Source organism: Thamnophis sirtalis, unplaced genomic scaffold (genome assembly GCF_051295495.1).
Source record: "Thamnophis sirtalis isolate CommonGarterSnake01/CBP01778 unplaced genomic scaffold, rThaSir2_p1.2 scaffold_5, whole genome shotgun sequence".
Classification (NCBI taxonomy): Eukaryota; Metazoa; Chordata; class Lepidosauria; order Squamata; family Natricidae; genus Thamnophis; species Thamnophis sirtalis.
In genome coordinates this window covers 104,547,622-104,572,468 of record NW_028261385.1, presented here as the reverse complement: position 1 = coordinate 104,572,468, position 24,847 = coordinate 104,547,622, and the positions used below count along the sequence as shown (strand labels likewise).

At 40.8% G+C, this 24,847-nt stretch overlaps 1 protein-coding gene across 3 annotated transcripts; it reads right to left on the bottom strand.

Moving 5' to 3' along the window:
* Positions 1-768: 768 nt before the first annotated feature.
* Positions 769-23,589, bottom strand: LOC106545782 (C-type lectin domain family 5 member A). Of its 3 annotated transcripts, none has more exons than XM_087716394.1 (8): positions 23,384-23,589; positions 12,952-13,071; positions 9,789-9,877; positions 8,991-9,047; positions 6,823-6,879; positions 4,456-4,604; positions 2,656-2,765; positions 769-977 (listed from the first exon to the last, which is right to left on the bottom strand). In XM_087716394.1, the coding sequence occupies exons 2-8, from the start codon at positions 12,984-12,986 to the stop codon at positions 863-865; spliced, it is 612 nt and encodes a 203-aa protein (XP_087572520.1). In that variant the 5' UTR covers positions 12,987-13,071; positions 23,384-23,589; the 3' UTR covers positions 769-862. The 3 variants fall into 3 exon arrangements, with proteins under 3 accessions (XP_087572520.1, XP_087572521.1, XP_013917915.2); XM_087716395.1 differs by lacking the exon at positions 23,384-23,589 and adding an exon at positions 13,621-13,794; XM_014062440.2 differs by lacking the exons at positions 12,952-13,071; positions 23,384-23,589 and adding an exon at positions 11,290-11,384.
* Between the last annotated feature and the right edge of the window lie 1,258 nt (positions 23,590-24,847).

Sequence of the window (24,847 nt, the reverse complement as noted above, 5' to 3'; positions counted from 1 at the left end):
AGATGCAGATAGCTACTGGATTGCCTAAAGTAGATATTCCCACATTATTTCATCTGCGTGCATTTGTAAATTAAATAAATATTATAACCCTTTCCATGTCTTCAAAACTAACATTTAGAGGAAATTATATTCTTTACAATTAGTTGAGAACTGTTTACTCCTCTGAAATGGCAATGAGTGATTTCACAGCAGAATTAGTTCCCGAATTTGATGTGGCAATGAAACCACAGTATCCATTTACCAAGAACACAATTTCCTTCCTTTTAGGACAAAACATTTTGTTTGAGTCATGTGTTTGGCTAAACACAATATAATTTTGTAAACCATGGCTTTTGACCCAGGAGACCATAATTAAAAAAGTCACAGTTTAGTATGACATGTGGCTCCTGTGACAGTCACCTTGCCGTGTTTTCAGGGACGGGAAAAATAATTTGTTCTTCGAGGGATCTTTTTAGGCAACTATATTATTATGAGCCTGATCTGGTCCCTCAAGATGTCATTCTGCTATTGGGAAAGAAAGGGGAATAAATATGTTCCTTGTATCTTTTTTCACATTACCTTCTAGATTTCTACTAGTTAGTATTTCGCCTCTTCATAATTCTCTATTCACTCAATTGCACAAAGGTTTCTGTATAGGAAAAATCCTTGATGCAAAATCCTTGAAGTTTGGGAAGTATTTCCTTTCCCTCTCCCCTTACAGTATAAAATGCCGTGATGATTTTGATTCAGTACCAAATATAGTAGCTTATAGTAAATGAACTGAGTGAGATCATGAAAAGATATAACTTTTATTAATCAATAAGGTTTGCTGTTTACTCAGTCTTCACTCCTAGGCAGCCCTGCAGAGGTTTCTTTCAATCACTTAACTATAGGTCTTCTCACAAATCCAGTTGTATTCATCATTACACGATACTGGACTCACATTTCCTGCCATGATAGCAGCACATTCTTTATCCATTGTTGCTTTAATTGGAAAGCTGTAAACAACAGAAGAATTTTAAAAAATCTGAATTTGGTTCAACAAATCTAGTAACGTAAAACATGTGTCTAATCCAAAATAAAAAATATTGTTACAATTCAAGTTAGTTTGTTTATTTGTTTCGGGAAACAATAGTGCAAAGAGGTTATCAAGGATTTTATAACCAGATTAAGAGTTATTTAGCCCAAAAGACCAGATAAATTTAAGAAAAGTAGTTAGTAGTTAACCAAGAATTTAGAAGAGACTTCAAATATTCCTTCCCAATAATACTATCATTAGAAAAACTAGGATGTTTATATGGTTACCATTCATTTTTTATTGTTTGAGAAGGAACATGGAGAGGAGGAAATAAGCTAAAATATGTACGTTTCACTAGCAAAAAATATGATATACATGAAGAAACCAATATTGGAGATTAACTTTTATAAAGTGCAGATTTAAAATTGCAAAAAACCTGAATAAAAATCTAACTTTAATGAAAGATCATTTTTGTGGTATCATTTTTTTGCTTTTTTTTCATCATTTTTAATTTTTTCTTTTGTTCTGGCTTATTAAAGGCAAACGAATAAATAAAGGTCTGCTTATAAATTAAATTGGGAATTAATCCTAATGAATTAAAATATTCTACCCAGAATGCAGAACTATCTTCTTCGGTCTGTTGGAGCTAAGACAAACTGAATTCTTGAGCTCTTCTTGTTAGAACTTTAACTCATCTGAAACCAAAGATTCATTCTGGGCCAATAATGTTAATTAAAAGCCATCCACTCTCAACTCCATGTGGTCAGCTGCACCAGAATCACAAACATGTGCTTCTTTCCAATCAGCCTCCATTTTGTTTCCAGTGCCTTTCTCCCATTTGGAACTGAACCAGATGGATATTTCTTCCAACATAATGAAAATGATTTTTTCTCCTCTCCACAAATAAAATAAAACAAAGAGAGAAGTAGAGACTCCACAAGTTGCCTCTGGGCAAATAGAAGTTGCTTAGCTGTTGAAGAATTGAATCAGAGCCCCCTCACCACACACCACTTCGTTTATACGTCAGCATTCATTTAATTATCCTCCTCCTCAACTTTATAAATGTGTTCAAAGTTCCAGAATTACCAGAATAAACTCTCATCTAAAACTGATGCTGATAATTGGCTACAGATAAATCATTTTTAAATATGTAGGATCAATGCATTAAAATGCATAAAATAGAAAAAAACCATAGAGCTTAATAAGTATTATCTTTTAATAAAAGTCCTGTAGAAAGTGAACAACTGCTGCAGCAGTATGTCATTCGCATTTTGTGTACACAATTCTATGCCAGTGCTCGTTCAGAATTGTGAATAAACATAAGTATAGTTCCAAATTCTCAGTAATAGTGTGCAAAGTAAGTGTAGACCTTTAAAAATAGTAGCGTTTTACAGAATGTGTTGGGGACTAGAGGTATGGAAAGTGTTGCATTCGATGAGCTATAGATGATCCATGTTATTATTTAAGAAAGGAAAAAAAATAAACATTTAAACCTTTGAGAAAATGCATTTATAATTAGCTAGATGCAATATTTTCATGTAGATCTTAAAAGGAAGTTGCACATCTATGAAGGGAAACAGAACATGTAAAATTATTATATATGGGAAAAATAAATCCCTCTCTAAAACAGAGATGTGGTAAAAAAAAATGAAACATACAGGATCATGTTGTGGTCTTTGTGATCAATCCACTTCCATTTTTTTATTGGTTCTGAATATGTGAGTCCAATGAAGTAATTAGCCATTGCTGTTTTGTTAATAATAAATTCCTGGTGAGAAAAACAAAATAAAAATGGGAAATCAAAGGTTCTTATCAGGGGGCATGAAAATCACAAGCAGCCTGAAGTAGTCTCAAATGTAAATTCCCTATGTTTTTCATCCTGATGTAGGATATAATTTGAGTAAATTACCAGATTCAAATGATAGAAGATGCATCTGCCAAAGTCCCATAATTATTGTATAAAGCTACAAGAATCTTGTTCATGTTCATCTCTAGCTTCTCAAGTGCCATATGAAAGAACCTGTTCTGTATACTGCTTACTAAGGGTGGTAACTGGGGAACAAACATAAATCATGCTTAAAAATTCATGCTGTTTTCAATGTGGTAGACATGTGTATCCAGCTGCTAAATCACATGCAGCTTTCTTAGTGCAGATGGCTTTTGCTTTAAGATTGTGGAGACTCAGATGATTCCACAGACTTGTTCCGCAGCAGCCACACAAATGGTAATGAGACATTGGAATGGCAAATCCAAGAAGCCTTGTTCTCTACTGGTGATGATGCATTTGTTGGCTGTACCCAACATAGAGAGAAAAAGAGGGAGAGAGACAGAGAGACAGAGACAGAGAGAGAAGGACAGAGAAAGAAAGAGAGAGACAGAGAGACAGAGACAGAGGGACAGAGATATGTAAACAGAAAAAAACATGTCATTTCCAGAAACACTGTGATTTGAGTCACTCAATAAAGGCAAATATTGATTGGAAGCAAATATAGAGTACTGCACCCCTATTCCAAAATAGTTCTGAAGTTTCACATATTGCCTTCTTCAGTTTGGACCCCCAAAACAAGTTTTGCTTTGGAAAAGAAAAAGAAGAGGATTGGATCAATCTCCCAAGCAGACTGCTTTGTTTTGATCTTCAGATTCACTTCAGGATGATTTTGAAGATGAACCCTTTGATATGGGAAGCTGAAATATTGCTGATGTTACTTATGCTAATCAATTTGCAAACTTTTCTCCTTTCAGAGTTCACTGCAAATAGAAGAATGTCTGGGTCCCTTCCAGATTATGAGGACACTTTAAAAGTAATTTAAACATACCAGCTATATTTACAGATGGTAAGAGGTTCTTGCTTAGCACAGAAAGTTATAATTCATAGTTGTTTCTCTTGGATCTAAAATACTATGCTCATACTTCGTCCTCCTCTATTTTTAAGTGCACCTTGAGTGGTTAACATTGTGTGACATTCACTCTCCAATTTAACAGTACCCATCAAACATAAAACAGTACCCTTTAAAACTAGAGTTTCCTTACAAGTGAAAACTATGTCTACTGGAGAACCCAGTGACATATATCATGCATTCCTCAGGATACACTTGCTCTCATTCCCCTCATCCATAGCCCTCACGGCAAAGTTTATATTTCTTTCAAGCCCTTGCTAACTCTTTTTTTGACTCATGGTTAAATCTATCCAAAATGTAAGGTAAGGTCTGCTTCACACATTAACCTGGACATCTCTGTATGTCATACTCCATCCTACAATCCATATTTCAACTATGATAAATGACCTTCCTCCGGAATCCCAAAGTTAAATCAATTTTGTCAGAGAATAGTGATTGCCTCACTCATTCACTGGATGGTCTAAAGATCCTGACATGATTCTTTTCCCAGGTTAAAGGGGCATAAGAGCATAAACCTTTCAAGGATGAAGTTGGTTTCCTCCCAGGTGACCATAAACTTACCAGTTCTTTTGTGTCATCAATGATCAAAAGCTTTGATGTCCAGTCTTCACACTCAAGTTGGCTGATCTGCCACGTATTTTTCTCTTCAGAAAACAAGTAATCATGCCCTCTGAATCGTTCCCACCTTGGTTGCTTCAAAGGAGTTCTGACTATAACAAAAGATCCAAGGAATAAATAATTTTGAAAGTGATAATAATAGTTCACCTTCAGGAGTTCCAGAAAGATAAAGCATATAAAGTCTAAGTAGAGTAATCTTCGTCCCATCCAAATTTTATCATTGGAATTTGATTGTTATTTCCTGGTACCAATACAAGCATCTTTGTCTTATTTACAAGGCACATTACTATTTCTTGAGAAGGTCTTTTTTATAGCGACTGTGAGTCTGTTTTTCTGTTGCATATTGGAGGAAGATGCTGATCTAATTGCTGAATTCCCAATCTGGCTCTCCATTATTCAGTAGCTTCCCTGCTACTTCCTGCTTCTTGATCTGATTCTTCCTTTCTTCCAGCATGACATTCAGTCAAGGCAAAAAGGGACAAGAACTGCACCCATTGTCCTTCCTTTCAATTAAAATATGTATCCCGCAGGGCAAAAGGTTGCTTTAACTTCAGGTAGAGTTAATGTAGGTGCCAAAATCCACATTAAAGCAAAGAAAGTTTTCTGCATATATGTTCTTGTTAACCAGTGTCCATCCAAATTTTTGTAGCACAAGAGGCTTATTCAGGTCCCCACTGTTGACTGAAATATCTGGAACCCAGAATACCAAAGTGTTCAGATTTAGTTTCTGCTGAAATGTCACTAGCCCAAAACAGGTCAATAGAATTTCCAAAATTCAATGTTTTTGTACAGGTTTGTCACACTGTGGCTTGAGTGCAGTTGGCTTAGTATGAATTCAGACACCTGTATTTTGGGACATAATCTCGGAGCCAAAGTTGCAATTAAAAGTATTTAACACAGCCATAACTGTACTGTAACTAAAACAGCATTTCCTTTTCTTTAGTTTATTGTAATATTGTAAGGAACACTACAAAACCTTGAGTATGCATTAATGAATATCAGCAATGAATTTGTTTTCAGAACAATTACCTGTTCACTGTTTTCCTGATTAGAGGGTCCTATTCCTTGCCAGAAATTCCATGGGAATCAAAGTTACAGGTAATTTTGTAAAACTTTTGTATACTTGAAAACAAAACATCATGACTTATGTAGTTTAATGATCTGCTCAAGGTCTGTTTTCTTGTAAGGTAAAAGTGTTACAGAGATAGGAATGTTTGCATAAAGAGATGGGAACTGCACAACCCTGATCTGAAAGCTTCTAAACTTTGCTTCCTCAGATGGTTTCCTCTGTAGACAACTCTTACCTATATGATATAAATAATGCAAGACGTTCTACTACATATCTTGGAGAAATAATCTTTTCTCTTAGATATGGGCTACCATATTTCTATGAGACAGCTCTTTAGAAATGCTAATAATGAAGCTAAACTTAAAGATTTTGGAGGTGTAATGTAGAAAAAAAGTAGAAAACAATTGTTGTAAGAAGACAAGGTGGATCAACCCTATCATTGATGACACAAACCAGAGAGTACAAGAACTTAGCAGATCAGTAGCTGGCAGAAAATCATGACTGGGAAATGAATGAGTAACTGAATAATCATTCATATAAATTATCACTATAAAGCAAGCGCTCTCTCTCTCTCTCTCTCTCTCTCTCTCTCTCTCTCTCTCTCTCTCTCTCTCTCTCTCTCTCTCTCTCTCTCTCTCTCTCTCTCTCTTTTCAAAAGGCAACTGGACTTTATTGGGTTTTTTTCCCTTAAAAACATTTTGCTTCTCACTTCTTCAGAACTGAAGAAGCTTCTTGTATGAGAAGCTAAGCGCTTTCAAGAAAAAAAACCCAAGGAAGTCCAGTTGCCTTTTGAAAAGCAACATTGGGACAACCATGATTTGGATGGTTAAGAAACTCCACAGACATATCTGAGTCAGTGTGAAAAACACCACTGAAAAAGATTAAGTAGTAATAAAATGCAGCTAATATTAAGTCTCATGTATTTATTGCTGAGAGGGAACTTTTTGTCCTGGGATACAGATATTAAAATTTAATAAAAATGTGAGGGGAAAACAACTGATTTGGGATTTTTAATATCTCACACAAGATGATTTCAGTTAATTGTCTTCTCCCTTCTGTTATAAAAGAAACTTCTCAATTTATTTTGTCAAACCTGGTAGACAATCACAAACATGACCTATTTTCCTCTACCTTGATATTCAAAGTTTCACTAGCAGAGTTACTACTTTCCCCACTCTCTTTCCAATCATACCCAACCGACTATCAGATATGGAGAGGAAAAAAAGAATTTCACTTTCTACCTGTAGCAGGATACAAAGGAGAGAAGGAAGAGGTCTGTTCAGGAGAAGGGGGCCACACTAGGAAACAAAAAAATGGCATCCATCATTTACATCCTAAATGTAAATTGAATTCACATCATCAATACTCAGCAGTACCCAAAATTTTAAAAAAGCAATCCTAAGGATCCTATATGCATCCTTCCTCAGCAAAACTAGTCTTCTTTTGACACTAAAAGAAAACAACTGCAACAAACAGGTAAATGCAACAAGTTCAAGCATACTTTTGCAAGAAAATAAACCATGGACTATAGCAACAGTATACAAGGCCATGAAGAGAAAGCGCACACACCTGGCTTCAGCAAGTCAATCAATAAAGAGATTTTGACATATTTATTTTTTAATTTCTTTTGTATTATCATTATGATACCAAGGGGGGGCGGAAGCAAAAGAAAAGGAGGGGGGAGAAAAATGTAAGCAACATAATATAGGCAGCTGACTCTCAGATCTCAACTAACTGACAAATCTAAACTATTATAATGGTTAATATATTGTAATACATCATTAATCACTTACAGTATTCTAAGACATTTCATATCCAATTTCTAGTCAAAGCATGTTTTGTTGAATGGTAAAATTATTTGATTGGCACAATTGAAATCAGTAAGAGAAACAGAAAACCTGCATATGATACATTAAAATAATATAATAACATGTAGGTTGTATATTAAATTACACACATTGGAACCCAAATTTGGAATGTGGCATGACTGCATGCATAGAATTGAAATCCAGAGATAGTTTTCAAATAAGATTGAAGTGTATATCAAATCTATTTTTAGTTACGAAGAGATTCTTGGCATTGAAACATATACCCACAATTTAACTAATTATTCTTCCAAAGAGGGGATCAGATATCTTTTCCAATAAAAAGCATATAAACTTGCAACTGTTATCATATATAATTCAGTATATTTTGAAGGAACACATGGTTTCATAAAGTTTAATTTAAAAATACCTTAGTTTAAAATTTTAGAATTTATTCCATTCTGCAATGAATTAATTTCCAGTATTGTTGAGGTTTGCAGCATTATCACCTCATATGTATCCAAATTGTTTGTTGCATTTCTAGCATTTTGAGAGAGGTTTTTTTTTAATCACCCTGAAGTTTCCATGAAATCAGTAGAAAGAATGATGTCATCATCACAAACTCCAAAAGCCCACCAATCAGGTAATTTAATTTTCAAATTCCCAGGCAAAAGCTTTTCCTCAACCAGAATCCTGTGCCAGAATTGAGTTTTGTGGGTCTCTATTAGGTGTTGTCTCTAGGCAGCCAAACTAGTCTTCCTGGCTTTATAAGACCAATTATTCCCCTCTATATGCCATAGATGCAGTTTATGAACAATACAGCAGAAGACTATTTATGGCACTTAATGGGTTGCACTTTATATTTAGGCCCACTCCCTGTGATCATGGAGTCACAGCTGAGGTTTTTAATACAGCCCCATGCTCTCTATAAAGAGTTCATCTGCTATGTAAAGTCACATCTAGCATCTTAGCATGAAGCAGGATCTACATGTTCCTCAGTCTGCATCATAGGAAGAGATGAGACTTTTCATAACAGGCATGTCTCATTTCTCAGCCAATCCCCTTAGTGCACAGTAAGGCAAAGTAATAAGCACACTCTGCTCCTCAATTGCATCAAATGAGTGGGATGGAGGTAAGGGTCAGGACCTGCTGCTTGTAGAATCTTGACACATCCACCATGCATTAAGTGATACAAGGAGGGCATCATCCATCTCCTGGTTGAAGATGATGTATGACATGTCAAACATCTTTTGAACCAACTTATCACTCATTGACTCAAAACTATTTCCACTACAGCATAAGCAGCTGAGAATAACTTTGCCTCTTGTTACCAATACAGATTGCCTAGTACTGGAAAATGTTGGAGACATCTGGACGACATTTACTTAATTCTACTTAATCCCCTTCAATTCAATGGGAAAATTCTTTTATGTTGAAAACTCCTCTTCTTTGATGGAGAAAAGGGAGTTTCAACATTCAAGAATTTTCCCCACTGAATGCCACATAATATGTATTTTTTTTTCTCAACAGAAATCAAAGTACATTTAGCCCTGATCCAGTTATTTTCTGGTCTCAGAAATCTCTGGATTTTTATGTAGAGTTACCTGAAGAATTTTCTGTAGAGATAGAAGTGATGTTCCCCTTGGGAAAGATCTGTGGAACTGAAAAGAAGAATATTTTTAAATAACAGCTGGTAAAAATTACTCAATACTTTTGCTAAAATAAAATAGGAAGTAAAAGAAATCATTTTGTCAACGTTATTCATTGTCAGCTGAGGGAACTGAACCAGAATCAACCCTTAGTTTAAATCTCAACTTTGCACTAAAAAAAATTCTGTCTCACCATATCAGTCTATCTGTTAATCTGCCTCTTGTTTTCATTGGGATAATAAAGTATACTATAAAAATTCCACCCTGTGGAATGATAGTCACATATAAAATACTTCTTTGAAAAATCAAAAACAATAACAGCTGCAAACAAAAGGGTTATTAAAAGGGCATAGTAAAACATGGAAACTCAAAGCATTTCAATAATAATAATTTAATTAATTTTATATGCTACCCAACCCTCGTGACAATCAAAGATACTACAATAAAAGCAATAAAGCATAAAAAAATAAAGATAACAGAAGAGATAATCTATGTACTATACATTATGGCTTTACTTTTCATTTATACCAGCACACACATACGCACATACCCCCCCACACACACATACACACTGTAATGTGTGTGTGTGTGTGTGTGTGTGTGTGTGTGTGTGTGTGTGCATGTATCCATATTTCAAAACCGCAAAGCCCTTACAGTATATATACAAGACAGGAAAAAATGAGAAAAAAAGAAAAAAGACAATGACATGATTAAATATATTTTAAAAAGACTTAAAATTTGCCCAATACTCACAAAAAACAAAAAATAGAGATGTCCCTGTGAGTTTGACTAGTAAAAGGATGACTCCAGGAGCTACTTGCTGCCAATTCATTCTGGTTAATCTGAAAGAGTTCAGTAGCAATTCAATGAATCTCCATTAGCAGGATAACTTTCTAGAGTTATAATTTATCAATCAATAGACATGACAAATTGAATGGCAAATAAATAAAATTTTATTTATTTAATCCCCATTTTTTGTATGTTGTTTTAGAGTAGATGGTTTTATTACTGGCTGCTTTATTAAAGGTTTCTTTTATTCTTTTTGTATACCTCTCAAAGTGTCATTGTGAGATCATGCAAGAAAAAGAGAGATTAATTCATTACTTCCTCTGAAATAGGCTTTGCCAATGTTGAAGTCCCCACATATGTAAAATCCAACACATCCAGACAATCCTTGATTCAGAAAGTCTCGATTCATAAATGGATTAGAGACCACAATATTAAAGAGACAGCAACTCTTTTATAATGTATGGGCAATCTATGTTATTTTTTTAAAAAAACCAGAATTGCAGAGCTAATTAATCACATCATGTTGTTATTCTGGTTTGAGATTAATGTCTGCTTTATTGCTTTGTGTGTGGCAAATTCTAGTTAAAACGGCACTGATTTAATGTATTATATAGACCCAAACATGTTGAATATCAGCATTTGAGCATCTTCTTTCCTGCTTAGCCAAAAAAGAAGTATAAAAGCAAGTGGAAGAAAGCTTCTATTAACAAGTTCTTCTCAGGGAAAGATATAATCTAGTTTATTTTTATTTTAAAATTACTATAAAAGGAAAACGTATTCTTGATCAAACTCCGCTCTTTGAGGATGTCTGCATCTATGTCGTTTTCTCGGCAATAGAGTGGAAATGTTGTGACATTGTCTCTTTCTGGTATGTCGCTGCCTTCCTAATGTAGGAGTCCACAATAATCACCAATCTTATGCAATATCTTTATTAAAAGAGCCTATCCTGTGCCAAAAAAAAATAAAAAATGTTTACAGGGCTAGCAAATTGCCCACTTTGGGGTGGGATTTCTAATCCCCAACCAATTAACTTCCACACACCACTCTAGGCTGACCATGAACAAGTGGGAGTGCATTTTATGTGGAAAGACCAAAACTCCATTTACTTCTGAGACCCAAAACAAATTCCTCAGGCTCAAATCTTTCAGCAGTGTGTATGTAATTTTATTATTTACTACATCTGTATTTTGGAGAGAGTCGTAAATAAATAAATAAAAAGTAGTTCTTTATTTCTAACATTCTAGTCCAAGGCTTGAGCTAAAGGGGAAGCATCAAGCATTTCAGAGTTGAAATTCAGCCTCAAACCAAAACAAATGTTTGAAATAAGTTTAACCCTTATCTTGAAGCACTTTCAGATCATGTAATATTATTGGCTTTCTAAATTAGCAGTCTGTTATTTGATGGAATGAATAAACACACTTGAATTTTAGAAAAGAAAAAAAAACAGAAAAAATGGAAATTTTACTTATCAGAAGGATTCTGCAGAGATGAGATAGTGCTCCAATATAATTCTTCAGCAGACGATAAGTGACTGTCTGAACATTTTTCATCCCCTTTGGATTTATGCACTCTCACTCTTGCTGAGCAGCTGTTAAACCCTAAGAAATTATGACACTTCTCCTTTTGTGTCAAGATGTTGGTGATAGACCATGCACACCACTGTCTCTATTATGAGATACTTCCTTTTTCTTAAGCCTTCCTCCCGAGCAGTAGTTTGGGTTAGGCTTGGATATTGATGGCTTGGATATTTTTGGAGTAGAGCTATGAAAACACTTTATGTTTATTAGACATTCTCCAACCTACACTTCCCAAATTTGTTGTCAGACCCCACAACTGTAGCCTTAGAGAGCACTAAGTTGTAGAAATGCTGAGCGTAAAATATCTGGAAACTACAATATGTTTTAGGTTAAGACCTGCACTAATCCTTTCAATGGTATTCCAGTGGCTATGCACAAAAGCTAAAACTAAAAATAAATTTGGGATTACATTACATTTTATTCATTAAATTGAAATGAAATCAGAATTAGAGTTCATACAATTTCCATGTAGTCATAAATTACAATTTATCAGCAGTTGTTGGAGAAGTTCTGGAGGACACAACCTAGACTTTGGGGGGTATTGTGTAGCTCCTAAAACTGGGATTAATTGCCCTTGGCTAATCCTGTAATCTTGGAAATAACTCTCAGTGGACTCAGTGCAGCTTACTTTCTGGGTAAAAGCATCCGGCGACTTCAGCTAGTCCAGAATGCGGCCGCGCAAGTGATTGTGGGCGCACCGTGGTTCGCCCACATAACACCAATCCTCCGCGAGCTGCGCTGGCTACCTGTTGATCTCCGGGTGCGCTTCAAGGTGCTACTTACCATCCATAAAGCCCTCCGTGGTAGTGGATCTGAGTACTTGAGAGACCACCTCCTGCCAATTACCTCCCTTCGACCAATTAGATCGCACAGATTAGGCCTCCTCCAAGTTCCATCCGCCAGTCAGTGCCGACTGGCGACTACGCGGAGGAGAGCCTTCTCAGTAGCAGCTCCGACCCTTTGGAACGATCTCCCCGTGGAGATTCGCACCCTCACCACCGTCCAGACCTTCCCCACAGCCCTTAAGATCTGGCTATCCCGTCAGGCCTGGGGATAAAGATTCTAATCTGCCCCACCCGAATGCTGAATGAAAGTTGTGTTTTATCGCTTTGTTTTTTTTTCACTCACGTATTGTCTTATGTTTTGTCTTGCACTTCCCCTCCCATGAATTGTAAGCCGCCCTGAGTCCCCTCAGGGAAAAGGGCGGCCTATAAATAATAAATAAAATCTAAAAAAAAAAAATCCTATAAGAAAAACTAATTCATATATAACAGGAGTGGCAAATCTGAGGACAGGCTTCTAGGTGTTGTAGGACATCTGAAAAGCTGTAATTTTTTTTAAATCCAGTTTTAGTCCAAAACTGGATAATTTAAATATCTCCCTGTTGCCCTTTTACAGTTTCTTCATCTCCCACTACCTGAGTAAGATGTAATCTATTTTCACCGCCCACCAGCCACAATCCTAAATCAATTATTATTATTATTTAATTAACTGGTCAGGGAGCAAGGAAAGAGTACAACCAATGCCTTCACAAGGAGAAAAGAACACACCTATAATAGCTTCCTTCTGTCTGTTTGTCTTCCATCTATCTTCTGTACATGTAGTGCCAGCAATCTGCCAGTTGAATGATGGAATGCATTCCGATACCTTGAGAATCTTTTGGAATCTTCCTATATAGAAAGAAATATGAAATGGGTGAATGTATACTTTAAGGGAAAGCTTTCAAAGTACAGATGGATGCTTCATAGCTCAATCCTAGAACCAAATCTGAGCAAGCAGAATTTGAATTTGAAAAAGACGGAATTATTGACGATTTGGGGGGTGGGGGTGGACTTCTGGACCCAGGAAACATGTCTGTTCTGGATGGAATCACACAATAAATTTACAATCTGCGTGTCATCTTAGATCTGGCATTGAAAATGGAAACCATATATTATCTATGGCAGAGCTAGCTTTTAATCTGCTTTGAATGAAAAACTGATTGTGCCCCTCTTTGGAGGACCAATCCTTCTAAACATAAGCACTGTAAATTTCAGGCTTAGACTTGTGAAAAATGTTCTTTATGAGGCAGCCCTTGAAGACATTTCAGAAATCGTAATTAGTTTAGAAAGTGATAGAGTAGGTGTAAACAACACTTCTCAGGTATGCCACTTTAGTCCCATGTTAAAACAACCACTCTGGTCCCTGTTTACTTTCTGAACCCAATTCAGGATTCTTACAACAGTGGACAAAAATTTATATATCTTAGACCCAAGTTATTTGCAAAATCCCTATGATCACATATTCTGCCAACATCTTCAGTGGGGCACCCTTTGCACTGTATTTCATAACTGTACCAACTGTGTTTTATCCCCACGATAGGCCCTGCTTTGTAGTTCAAAGTGCATCTGAGTTAAGACTTAGATCATTCCCTTCTCCCCACCACTATGTGACAATTGAGGAATGAACATATAATGTATTTCTAAAATAAAATATTTTTAGCCAAATATCTGTTAACTTAGATCACAAAGGATTCATAGAGCTACAGAAAAGGAAATAAAGATAAGGTGAAAAGACGTCCCGCTTTTGGCGGGACACCCCCGCTTTTTGATGCATTTTCCCGCGTCCCGCCCGCTTTTTAAAAAGGCATGCTTTTTTTGGCGCTTGCAGCTCCCGCCCATCAGCTGCTGGGCTGGCTCATCGTTCTGTTCTATACTACCACCTACAAATTTAAGCCAGCCCAGCCTGCCACTCACTGATTTGATTGGCTGGACTTCAGCCAATCAGTGAGCTGGCCAACCAGCTCACTGATTGGCTGGACTCCTTAGCTGAGGACGCATGCGCGAGTCTCCATTTTATTTCGTCTTTGTTTTGGGCAGCTGCGCTTACTTACTGGTGGTGAGTAAATCATGTTTTGTATTAAATTTGGTACCGTGGGAATCGGGAGGCGCTGGGCTGGGGGAAGGAGACAGCCCCCTTGCGGAGTTCGCAGCCAGCCCCTGTGCTGCGCTGGAACGGGCGGCAAAACCTTTGGAACCACGTGGAAGTTCTCGGGCGGCTGCTCCCAGCTCTCCTGCCCCGGAGGGAGCAGCCGGCGGCGGCGGCGGAGGAGGAAGCAGCCCGGCGTCGCTGCTCGCCACGCGCTCCCTCGCTCGCGGCCAGGCTTTGGTGCTGCCTTTCCCGCTCTGTGCGTGCTGCCCAGACCAGACCTCTCTTCTTTCCGTGGAGTCCGTTCGTGAATCCATGGGATTCGCCGCAGAAGGAAGAGATATCGGGGGAGCGGCGCCGCCAGCAGAGAACGTCCCCTCGCTTCTGGGCCTCCCCGCTGCTGTCCTGATGTCTCTTCCTTCCGTGGAGTCCGTTCGTGAATCCATGGGATTCGCCGCGGAAGGAAGAGATATTGGGGGAGCGGCGCCGCCAGCAGAGAACGTCCCCTCGCTTCTGGGCCTCCCCGCTGCTGTCCCGATGTCTCTTCCTTCCGTGGAGTCCGTTCGTGAATCCATGGGATTCGCCGCGGAAGGAAGAGATATCGGGGGAGCGGCGCCGCCAGCAGAGAACGTCTCCTCGCTTCTGGGCCTCCCCGCTGCTGTCCCGATGTCTCTTCCTTCCGTGGAGTCCGTTCGTGAATCCATGGGATTTGCCGCGGAAGGAAGAGATATCGGGGGAGCGGCGGACGCCAGCAGAGAACGTCCTCTGGCTTCTGGGCCTCCCCGCTGCTGTCCCGATGTCTCTTCCTTCCGTGGAGTCCGTTCGTGAATCCATGGGATTCGCCGCAGAAGGAAGAGAGGTCGGGGGAGCGGCGCCGCCAGCAGAGAACGTCCCCTCGCTTCTGGGCCTCCCCGCTGCTGTCCCGATCTCTCTTCCTTCCGTGGAGTCCGTTCGTGAATCCATGGGATTCGCCGTGGAAGGAAGAGATATCGGGGGAGCGGCGGACGCCAGCAGAGAACGTCCCCTCGCTTCTGGGCCTCCCCGCTGCTGTCCCGATGTCTCTTCCTTCCGTGGAGTCCGTTCGTGAATCCATGGGATTCGCCGCGGAAGGAAGAGATATCGGGGGAGCGGCGCCGCCAGCAGAGAACGTCCCCTCGCTTCTGGGCCTCCCCGCTGCTGTCCCGATGTCTCTTCCTTCCGTGGAGTCCGTTCGTGAATCCATGGGATTCGCCGTGGAAGGAAGAGATATCGGGGGAGCGGCGGACGCCAGCAGAGAACGTCCTCTGGCTTTTGGGCCTCCCCGCTGCTGTCCCGATGTCTCTTCCTTCCGTGGAGTCCGTTCGTGAATACATGGGATTCGCCGCGGAAGGAAGAGATATCGGGGGAGCGGCGGACGCCAGCAGAGAACGTCCTCTGGCTTCTGGGCCTCCCCGCTGCTGTCCCGATGTCTCTTCCTTCCGTGGAGTCCGTTCGTGAATCCATGGGATTCGCCGCGGAAGGAAGAGATATTGGGGGAGCGGCGGACGCCAGCAGAGAACGTCCTCTGGCTTCTGGGCCTCCCCGCTGCTGTCCCGATGTCTCTTCCTTCCGTGGAGTCCGTTCGTGAATCCATGGGATTCGCCGCGGAAGGAAGAGAGGTCGGGGGAGCGGCGCCGCCAGCAGAGAACGTCCCCTCGCTTCTGGGCCTCCCCGCTGCTGTCCCGATCTCTCTTCCTTCCGTGGAGTCCGTTCGTGAATCCATGGGATTCGCCGCGGAAGGAAGAGAGGTCGGGGGAGCGGCGGACGCCAGCAGAGAACGTCCTCTGGCTTCTGGGCCTCCCCGCTGCTGTCCCGATGTCTCTTCCTTCCGTGGAGTCCGTTCGTGAATCCATGGGATTCGCCGCGGAAGGAAGAGATATCGGGGGAGCGGCGGACGCCAGCAGAGAACGTCCTCTGGCTTCTGGGCCTCCCCGCTGCTGTCCCGATGTCTCTTCCTTCCGTGGAGTCCGTTCGTGAATCCATGGGATTCGCCGCGGAAGGAAGAGATATCGGGGGAGCGGCGCCGCCAGCAGAGAACGTCCCCTCGCTTCTGGGCCTCCCCGCTGCTGTCCCGATGTCTCTTCCTTCCGTGGAGTCCGTTCGTGAATCCATGGGATTCGCCGCGGAAGGAAGAGATATCGGGGGAGCGGCGGACGCCAGCAGAGAACGTCCTCTGGCTTCTGGGCCTCCCCGCTGCTGTCCCGATGTCTCTTCCTTCCGTGGAGTCCATTCGTGAATCCATGGGATTCGCCGCGGAAGGAAGAGATATCGGGGGAGTGGCGGACGCCAGCAGAGAACGTCCTCTGGCTTCTGGGCCTCCCCGCTGCTGTCCCAATGTCTCTTCCTTCCGTGGAGTCCGTTTGTGAATCCATGGGATTCGCCGCGGAAGGAAGAGAGGTCGGGGGAGCGGCGCCGCCAGCAGAGAATGTCCCCTCGCTTCTGGGCCTCCCCGCTGCTGTCCCGATCTCTCTTCCTTCCGTGGAGTCCGTTCGTGAATCCATGGGATTCGCCGCGGAAGGAAGAGATATCGGGGGAGCGGCGGACGCCAGCAGAGAACGTCCCCTCGCTTCTGGGCCTCCCCGCTGCTGTCCCGATGTCTCTTCCTTCCATGGAGTCCGTTCGTGAATCCATGGGATTCGCCGCGGAAGGAAGAGATATCGGGGGAGCGGCGGACGCCAGCAGAGAACGTCCTCTGGCTTCTGGGGCTCCCCGCTGCTGTCTGTGGATCAATGGGATTCTGTTAAGGTTACAATTGGATGTGTTGGACGAATCTTAAAAGATGAAACTTTTATTAAAACGTTTGACTTAACTAATAAACAAACTAATCCAACCTAAATGTAGAGGAGGAGAAGAAGGGGGGGGGGTTAAATAGAGCAGAGGAAAAAGAAAAGAAAGCATGAAGAAAACATAAAGAAAGGGATGGGAGGGAGGGAAGGAAGGAAGGCAGTTTATGTTGAAACAGAAAATATTATATAAGGAAGAAAATGGAAATAACTTAGGAAGGAAGGAAGGAAGGAAGGAAGGAAGGAAGGAAGGAAGGAAGGAAGGAAGGAAGGAAGGAAGGAAGGAAGGAATGAATTGCACTTAATATTGAAGGAAAAGAGAATGAAGGAAAAAGTATTGGAAGGATTGAAAGAAGTAAGGAGGAACAAAGAATTACACTTAATATTGAAATGGAAAAGAAAATATAATGAATGAAAGAAGAAGTATAGGAAGGAAGGGAAGGAAGGAAGGAAGAAACAAAGACTGTTGAAACAGAAAAGATAATATAAGGAAGAAAATGGAAAGACGTATAGGAAGGAAGGAAGGAAAAAAGGAAGACAATGTTGAAATGGAAAAGAATATAAGGAAGAAAATGGAAAAAATTATAGGAAGAAAGGAAGAAATGTACTTAATATTGAAACAGACAAGGGAATGAAGGAAAAAAATATTGGAAGGATTGAAAGAACAAGGTTTTCCTTGTATGGGATTGATAGTGTCATTCTTAAATTTATTCCCCAAAATTTTTCCCATTTGTCTAGTTCAATGTTATAGCCAAAGTTCTGTGCCCATTTTATCATTGGTTCTTTTACAGTTTCCAATTTCCTCTTCCATTTGATACTTCAAGAGGAATTTGTATATTTTCCCTATCATCTTTCTGTCCAGACTTTGAATAATTTTATTCAATTTGTGTGGTTCTGTTTCAATACCATATATTTTAGTGTCTTTATTGTATTTAATTTTAATTTGGAGGTAGGTTAGCCAGTCACCTTTCATATTCTGATCTGCCAATTCTTCAATTGTTTTTAAATTTCCCTGTCTGTCAATTAGATCTCTGTATCTTAGAATTTTGTTCCAATCTGTAAAATTTGGGTGTGTCGTTCTTTCTGTTGGTGATAGCCAATTTGGGGTTTTCACATAGTGGATTTTTTTGATTTTGAGCCATTGTTGCAGTAAAGTTCTAATTAAATGATTTTGAAAGTATTTGTGCGTTTTATGTTTGTCATTCATTCCATAAGAAATTATGCCAGCCTGCCTGCAGGTCATGGCCTTCTAAGATCAGAATTCTTTTATTCTTTAACTCAATCCAATCCTTCATCATTGTCATTGTTACTGCAGTTGCGTATATATAGGCTCCCTGTGTGCTTCCATCCATCCCTACGAAGATCTGCTGACTCTGCCTGCCTGCTGGTAAGTGAGCTGGTTTTTTTCTTTTATTTTTTTAATGTATTTTAAAATAATATTTTATTTATTGTGCATATGATTTTTAAAAATAGTGTTATTCTGTGTTGATTCTTTTTTTAAATTGTCTTAAACTATTTAAAAAAAGATTCTATCCAAAATAAATTGAAACAAGTCATTTTTAAAATTTCTATGCACAATACTTTGAAATGGACTCAGGAGTCATGATTGACACTGAGTGAATTTGCACTTTTAATAATCAGGAAGATACAATGGCATTGAAAAAAGTGACTGATGACCATTTTTCACACTTAGCGACCGTTGCGACCATTTTTCACACTTAGCGACCGTTGCAGCATCCTCATGGTCACGTGATCAAAATTTTGTTTGGCAACAGATTCGTATTTATGCTGGTTTCAGTGTCCTGGGGTGACCTTTTGACAAAAAAAATTTTTTTTAATCAAGCCCCCCCCCCCCCCCCCCGGTCAAGGGCGTCCCTCTTTTCCAATCTGAAAATCTGGTCACCTTAAATAAAGAGGAGCAGCAGCCCAGGCCACCTTCCAGGAACTATGAAGCATTTGGAATGCTTGCATCTTTGTGGCTGCGGAAATAAAAGTTGAACCCTCTCCAACCAATGCAGAGTGGCCTCAGAACTATGAATTATAGGAGAAATGCACAGGGATCACTACTTTACTATTTATACAAATGTTTTTATCCACATTCTGAACCTGACTAGCAGAGATTATGAAATTGTTCAAACTGAGGTGTCTGATAAAATCTAGTTGTGAAATTGAATAGAAAACAGGAAATGAAGGGAGCAAACACTGTCTTTAGGTTTACCCATGACAATGTTGAGCCCAGTCCTATTATAGAAACATTTTTTAAAACATTAAAATAAACTAAAAGCATTACAGCATGCAAAAAGAGTAGTTTTGTGCATTTTGCTAAGAGGATGCAGTGAGGAAATATAAGATGCCTAATGTCTGGGCTTCTCGAAGTATGCAGTTGTTTTGAAATGTCAGAAGAGGAAAAGATGGGGAAAGCTATGAAGGGTCTGTTTCTAAATAGAGATGAAAAGGACCCCAATGACCAAATCAACTAAGCCTTACCTACTACATGATTCTAATGTAAGGAAGTGGTTTTCCCGCAAAAAGCAATAGATTCCACTAAAATAAGGATTATATATACAGAATTTTTGATACAGTAAAAGTATATAAAACAAAAGAAAAATATGAAAGGAAATGAAAAAAGAAAACATGGTTATGCCTTTTGCCCTTCTTTCTATCAACTATCATTTATTTTCCCCTCATATTATTTGTGTTTTTAAATCCCCAAATGATGAAATCATCAATTCAGCTTTTTTTTCTCTCTCAACAAAAATCTATATAAGGTTTCCAGTCTTTCAAAAACAGTTTTTCTCATTTTTTCCCCCTGACCGAAAAAAGCAATACATTCTGTAGAATATGGACAATTACTTGCAATTCCACTTACAGCAGGAAATCTATGGGGTTTGTGCTAAGAGTTTTCATTCCAGACCTTCTTTTAACTTGAATACCCATTAGTGATTTATAGTTTTATCTAGCAAAAAATGAGATTATTGAAACCCTGTCACTCATTACCATCATTTTTTTCACAACAAAGATTCTAAAGATATTTCAAACTACTTTGCACATCCTATTTCAGCAGCATTTTTTTTTTCTTGACTACTTTCTTATGGGAAGCTGTTATTGTGATATTATTTCATTCTTTGAGTCAGATGGCAAATCTGTACACAGAATCCAGAGGGCATTGCTGGCAGAGAATAGTAGATATCATAGAGGAAAAACACCTCTAATCTTGTGTGTGTACTTGAAGGACACTGTACGAGGGCTGCTGGTATATAGTATGCAGGGCCAAAATAGACCATATTAGAATCATTTTGTGTTGTATTGAAAGATAAGCACATTTGGATTTTTTTAAAAAAAAGTTTACCATTTGAGGAAGAAAAGTTCCTTTATCAGCAATATCAATAGTAAAATTGAATTGTCAAAATTAGCCATGGAGTCTTATTTATGGCTAGACTAGAGGAAGTGCCTGGAGAAGTGTCTCCTAATCATTTCCTCTCAAAGCAATTCTTCATCCAGGAGCAAGATATGATAATGTAAAGAAAAGTCTGCAGAATACACTGCAGTGATGTGCGGTGAGGTTTATGGCTGGTGAGGCAAGCGGGCAAAAGCCGTCCTGCCGCCCCGGCGCTATGTCCGATATAGAGGCGGGGCGCACTGTCCAACATAGAGGCATCCCACCTCTATGTCGGACATAGTGCCGGGGCGGTGGGGCGGCTTTTGCCTGCTTTCAAGAGGCAAAAGCCGCCCTGCTGCTAACTTCACTCCAGTCATGTAATGCGTTGATTGTGGTAAAACATTCAATTGCTGTTATTTTTACAATGGATTAATGTTAACAGAAGTATCATCAGCTAAATAAGAAATGTGAGCTATATGTAGAAGAATCTATTCCAAAACACTTGAAGGAACTTCAACTGTTTGCTTAAACAAATTAACAAAAAATCATGTCTTCTTTGTGGGATATTGGAAAGATTCCTGACAGCAAGTTAATGTGTCTTAAAACTTCATGGCAACTTCCTCTTTTTCATATATCAAGTAGTGAAATAATCTTTCATTTGCCTAGGGCTGAATAAGATGTATGAACATGTACTAAGGCAAAGGGGCTTCATTTTGTTATAAAATATAAATCAAGGGACATATTGGTTTGGCTCAATCAACTAATCTATGATTTATTTTTGGCTTAACCTATTGTATGAACACAGCAATTGTGATCTATAAATCCATAGTTTAGAACTGATCATGATGTGTAAACAAGATTTGTTACATTAGTATAGGCTAAGTAACCACATATTTTTTCCATTTTTTTTATTCAAGGGATAAAATACAAACTCACAGAAAATAACCAAGAACAGAACAAAAACAATTCAGCCTTTTATTTCCTATCAATTCTGGCACAAGGCAATGGTTTAAACCCCCCATCCCACACGCACACACACACCAATAGCGTGGAGGCTGAGGAAAATGAGAGCGGAGAATCGAGCTGCTCATTTTTCCGCAACCTGGGGGGGCAGAGGAAACGAGGCGAGGAGGCCTCTGGTGACAGCCCTTTGGAAGCATCGCTTCTCGGGCCGAGCCCAGGTGCGTCAGTAACAAAGCCCGTGGTAACGTGGTTGCCACCGCAGCGCCAGCTGCCTGCTAACCGGGTCCTGCCCCTTTAAGCCGCCGGAGGGTGGGACGGAGGTGAAGAAATTCTTTCCACCCCAATCTCTGGCCGGTTCCTCCGGCTCTCCCGCGGGTCGCTGGGTCCTGGAGCCGTTGCCCTTTCCTTTTCCTCCTTTCGCGTTCTCACTCCCCACCCCATGCGGGTGGCGGAGGGGAAGTAGTCTCTGGTGGCTGCAGCAGCAACAGAAGCGGTGGCAGCAGCTGGAGTGCAAATCCGGGCAGGTCACTCTGGCTCTCCCTTCCCCGAGCATGTCCCGTTGCTGCTGGCACCGCTGGGTGAGGCATGTGCAGGCCTAAACGGAACTGCAGAGGGGCACACGTGGCTGAGAGGCTGGAAAGGAGACGGCTTGCTAGATAAGTGACCCAGTGTGGCATGTTGGGGCAAGAAGCAATTGTGGGGGATATGAAGTATTTCAGTGGGTCAGGAAGGCCGTGGGTGGTCTTAGGCAGGTGGCCTCTTCAATCACTAGGGCCCCCCATAGCCTTCCCCACCCTGAAATATCTCATGTGCACTTAATGAACCTCGGATACAATTAGCAAATGTGTGGGCGAAAAAAGGGAGCGATCCCATTCAAGATATGAGATTCACTCCCACGAATCCTCAGGTTATGAATGGAATGGGCAGGCTCCATTACATTCATAACTTGAGGACTGCCTGTACTACACTGGAGCATGAGAATTGGGAAGGAGAGTAGATCAAAAACTATGAAGGCAATGCATCTGATCAGAAATGCTATATTGATGCTATGATGTCTATTAACTGGGGTTTTATTATTAAAATATATATATATATATTTTATATAAAATATATATAAATAAATGTATTAATATTGGGCTGCAACACAAGTGGTACCAAACCAATCTTTAGAGTGAATTGCTACTTTTGCCTCCTTATTGTTTAGAATGCCTTGAAAGGTTGATATTGGTTTGAAATATGTTAACCTGAGTATGGAAAAACAAAGGGAGGGTAAATAGTAGATGCTGGAAAGTCAGAAAGATGGTGTGGGAGAAAACTGACCAGTTTTCCATCTGGTGACAAGAACATGGCATACTCAAAACTCCAAAGATGTCCACTGACGCAAAAATGTGTCTATATTGTAGAATAGAATTCCACAGTCACAAACAAAAGCAGCAAGTAAAGAGAAAAGTTTAATCAGCAACAATGAATGTAGGCCAACTTACACAACTCTATAACTCTAGATAACCAGTAGATGGCAGTAAAGAGATGCCAAAAATCCACTTTTAACTAATTTCTCTGGGCCATCCATATTTGCTCCAGATCTGGTAGTTGTAGAGTCAAATCCTTGAATTTCCTCCCACACCCCATCCCCACCCCCCAGATGGGCTGCAACGGTTCATGGTTTGGAAAAGATTTGCTTGAAAAACTCACCATGGGAAATCCAGATTTCTTTTGCAGTCAGCAAAAATTCATCATTCTAATCAGACATGTCAGACATGTGGGCCAGGTGCAGCCCACGATGCGGTGAGCAAAATCTCCAGAAATATGAATGTTTGTCTGTTACAACCACCACTCCTCTTTCCTCCTATTTATTCCCCAGCCAGGAAGGGGCCATTCAGTGTCAACGTTCATTTTGCTTCCCGAATTTACTCCATGCCTTCCATTGTTTACCTCTCCACACGCATGCATCTGGAACAGGCCCCAGCTGTTCTTCCTCCTCATTCATCTCTGACTCCAAATGCAGCTGCTCTCTGGGGGCTGGGAAATGCCCGACGGCCCTGGTTCTGACTCTGTGTCCAATGCTGAGCATCCATCAGCACCTTCCCCAGGCTCCAGAACTGACCCAAGTTCTTTCCCAACCTCTTCATCGTCCGAGTCTGCCGCTAGCTCCGATGGCAGCGGACGAGCCACAACAAGCAGTGCCTGGCAGCAGTTGGAACTTGTTGGCCTCACCCTGCCTGGCCTTGAAGAAGCCATTACGCTAAGCAACTTGCAGCAGCGGCAGCATGCAGAAGCGACCGCAGGAGAGTGAGGGGTGGCGCTGGGCAAGCAGCAGAGGCTTTTGAGCAGTAACTAAAGGTTGGAAGCTTTAGATTCAGCTCTGCCTTTGTCTTTTGGAGATAAAACTGTGTTAGGAGTGTTGAAAGCAATGTCCTTCTGGGTTCGGCTCCAAGTGGGGAAAAAGACACTGGAGACATGGAGGCTGCTTGGAAAGATGGTTTATTTGTGGACAGGACCACATGGCTTGAGGATCACATGCTTCAATGTTGGTGGAGAAAAGAGAAAGGACTGAGATGCTGAGTTCCTGGTTTTATGCCCTCTCTGGCCTTTGATCTTGATCTTGTATTCTGATTGGTTGTCAGATTCCCATGGGCCCATGCAGGGGCAACACTCTAGGCTGTGTTTTGAATCCAGGTTTGGTTGAGTTCTCAGATGCCATGTGGGTAAAGGGCCAATATTATCATGCCTTAATCCCATCCTCCTGGAGCTGAAGGGGAGAACTCTTTATTATGTAAAGTGGACTAGCTTGGCCTTCTTAATGGCCCATTGACAAAGTGGGGATGGGCAGGAAGCTACAGGGAGCTATTCTGTCTTTTAAAACATGTTTCTTCCTTTTCACATCCAGAGAAATATTCTGCCTTTTCAATATTTCCTAGGATGTTTTATTTTTTCTGGGAGAAGGCCTGGTGATACCTTCCTACAGGAGTTAGGAGCCATTGCTGGCACATTTGGGGATCCATGTTGTTGACGGAGAGCAAAGCCATCAGGCAGGTAGGCAGGCAAGCAGGGCAGGCTGCAGCCTAATTTTCTACCCAGAAAATATTCAGAGGCTTCATTTATATTCCCACCCCCTGCACCCCTGCAATATGATTCTGGTGGTGTACATGAGTGCTGGCGGGGGGGGGGGGTGGAAAATTAGGCCGAAGCCTGCCCATGCCATTTCGAGGGCAGACTCTATCTAACTGCATCTGCAATGTGGCCTGTGGGCCTTGAGTTAGCTAGTGCGAATTGTTCCATCCCATCCCAGCCCCAATGAGCAGCATGGAGTCGCCCCCGCCCACCTGGCACTGTGAGTCAACATAGTCTTACATGCAACTGGTCCTTTGAGGGCAACCATAATGCTGATGCAGCCCT